Source organism: Drosophila sechellia, chromosome 2R (genome assembly GCF_004382195.2).
Source record: "Drosophila sechellia strain sech25 chromosome 2R, ASM438219v1, whole genome shotgun sequence".
In the NCBI taxonomy this organism is placed as follows: Eukaryota; Metazoa; Arthropoda; class Insecta; order Diptera; family Drosophilidae; genus Drosophila; species Drosophila sechellia.
The window spans coordinates 14,066,215-14,068,007 of record NC_045950.1 but is presented as its reverse complement, the minus strand read 5'-3'; the positions used below and the strand labels follow the sequence as shown (position 1 = coordinate 14,068,007).

At 44.3% G+C, this 1,793-nt stretch overlaps 1 protein-coding gene across 1 annotated transcript; it reads left to right on the top strand.

Annotated features, from left to right (window-relative positions):
* The first annotated feature begins 281 nt into the window (after window positions 1–281).
* On the top strand, window positions 282–1,379 carry LOC6609714 (serine/threonine-protein phosphatase PP-Y). Its single transcript, XM_002034335.2, has one exon. The coding sequence runs from the start codon at window positions 361–363 to the stop codon at window positions 1,303–1,305; it is 945 nt and encodes a 314-aa protein (XP_002034371.1). The 5' UTR covers window positions 282–360; the 3' UTR covers window positions 1,306–1,379.
* Window positions 1,380–1,793: the final 414 nt, after the last annotated feature.

The window sequence follows — 1,793 nt, the reverse complement described above, 5'->3', positions numbered from 1 at the left end:
CCTAGATGATGATGATGACGACGACGATGATGATGACGGCCTTCACTACACCACATTCACGCCCACCACCCACCGTTGGAGCCATTTTAACTGGCACATAAATAAATTCCATAAATCTTTTGCACTTTAACGCTTCTGCTTTAAGCCCAGTCAAGTCTGGGCTAAAATCCGATGTGGATTTTGTGGAAAGTGCGGAGCTGGAAGATTATCCTCACATGCATAAAAATAGTCTCAAGTTCTAAATATGTTTAATTTCACTACTACTGTTTTGCAAACAAAAAACACTTCCTTTCTAACAATTGTCACATTAAATTACACAAATTTTTTGTTGTACGTTTCACACAAAGCTAATCGAATACGATGGCCATCTTAACTACTGAAGAAACAGATTGCATCATAAAGGAGCTCACATCCCTGGATGGAAATGACTGCATACTAAAGGAGGAACTAATCGAGAGACTCATTCAACAGACTCGTGAAGTGATCAAAAGGCAACCAATGCTGCTGGAACTGCAGGCTCCGGTGAAAATATGCGGCGACATTCATGGCCAGTTTACGGATCTCTTGAGGATTTTCCAGGCATGCGGCATTCCACCCAAAGCTAACTATTTGTTTCTCGGTGACTATGTGGACCGGGGCAAGCAATCGCTGGAAACGATCTGTCTGCTATTCGCCTACAAGGTTAGATATCCGCTAAATTTCTTCTTGCTTCGCGGCAATCACGAGTGCGCCAGTATAAATAAAACGTACGGATTTTACGACGAGATCAAGCGTAAGCACACTGTGCGCCTGTGGCACAGTTTCACGGATTGCTTCAACTGGCTTCCGGTGGCCGCGTTGGTGGGTGAGCGCATCTTCTGCTGCCACGGAGGACTGAGTCCGTCGCTCCGGAATTTGCAACAGATCAATCATATTCAGCGACCCACCGATATTCCGGATGAGGGCATCCTGTGCGATCTCCTTTGGGCGGATATAAATCACACCACCGAAGGCTGGGGACACAACGATCGTGGTGTGAGCTTCACCTTCGATGAGGTCATAGTGCGGGATTTTCTCAAAGCCTTCGATTTGCACCTTATGGTTCGCGCCCATGAGGTTGTGGAGGACGGATACGAGTTCTTTGCCAACCGTCAGCTGGTCACCTTATTCTCGGCCCCCAACTATTGCGGAATCATGAACAATGCCGGCGGAGTGATGAGTGTTAGCTCGGACTTGGTCTGCTCCTTCGTCATTATTCAACCGTGTCACAAATACAAAATGACTGCGAAGGCAGACGACCAAGTGCCGAGTGACGAAGAGGAGTGAATTTGTTTATCGTACATGTATATGCAATTAAATACGTACAATACATATTCTTTTTATGTAGCTAACATCAAATATATATACTATATATACGTTCACATTTAAATATTTAACCAGAAAATAAAACACATTAGTTACTAGTATTTCAAATTAGGCACACAAAACAGTACCAGTATAAATTACTCGGAAAATTGAGCTTCCCTATGAATACTTGAAGACAAAGTGACTTCAAATTAAATTTTATCTTATTTGAATATTTGCCCAAAGTCAACTCCTTGTTGACGTGCTTGCCTTCATAGCCATTGAAGGTCAATGTGAGGTGAGGTCCTTCACTTTTTCGGTAGATTTCCCATCCGAATCTCCGACTGACCCACTTGCTCCCACTTCCTGTGTCACCTGGCGGAGTGGACTGACTGGACTGACAGTTAGCTTCAACACGCTTGTTTCGCCATTTCATTTGCAGCTCGTTGCTGTGCTGCTCGGCCAAATGA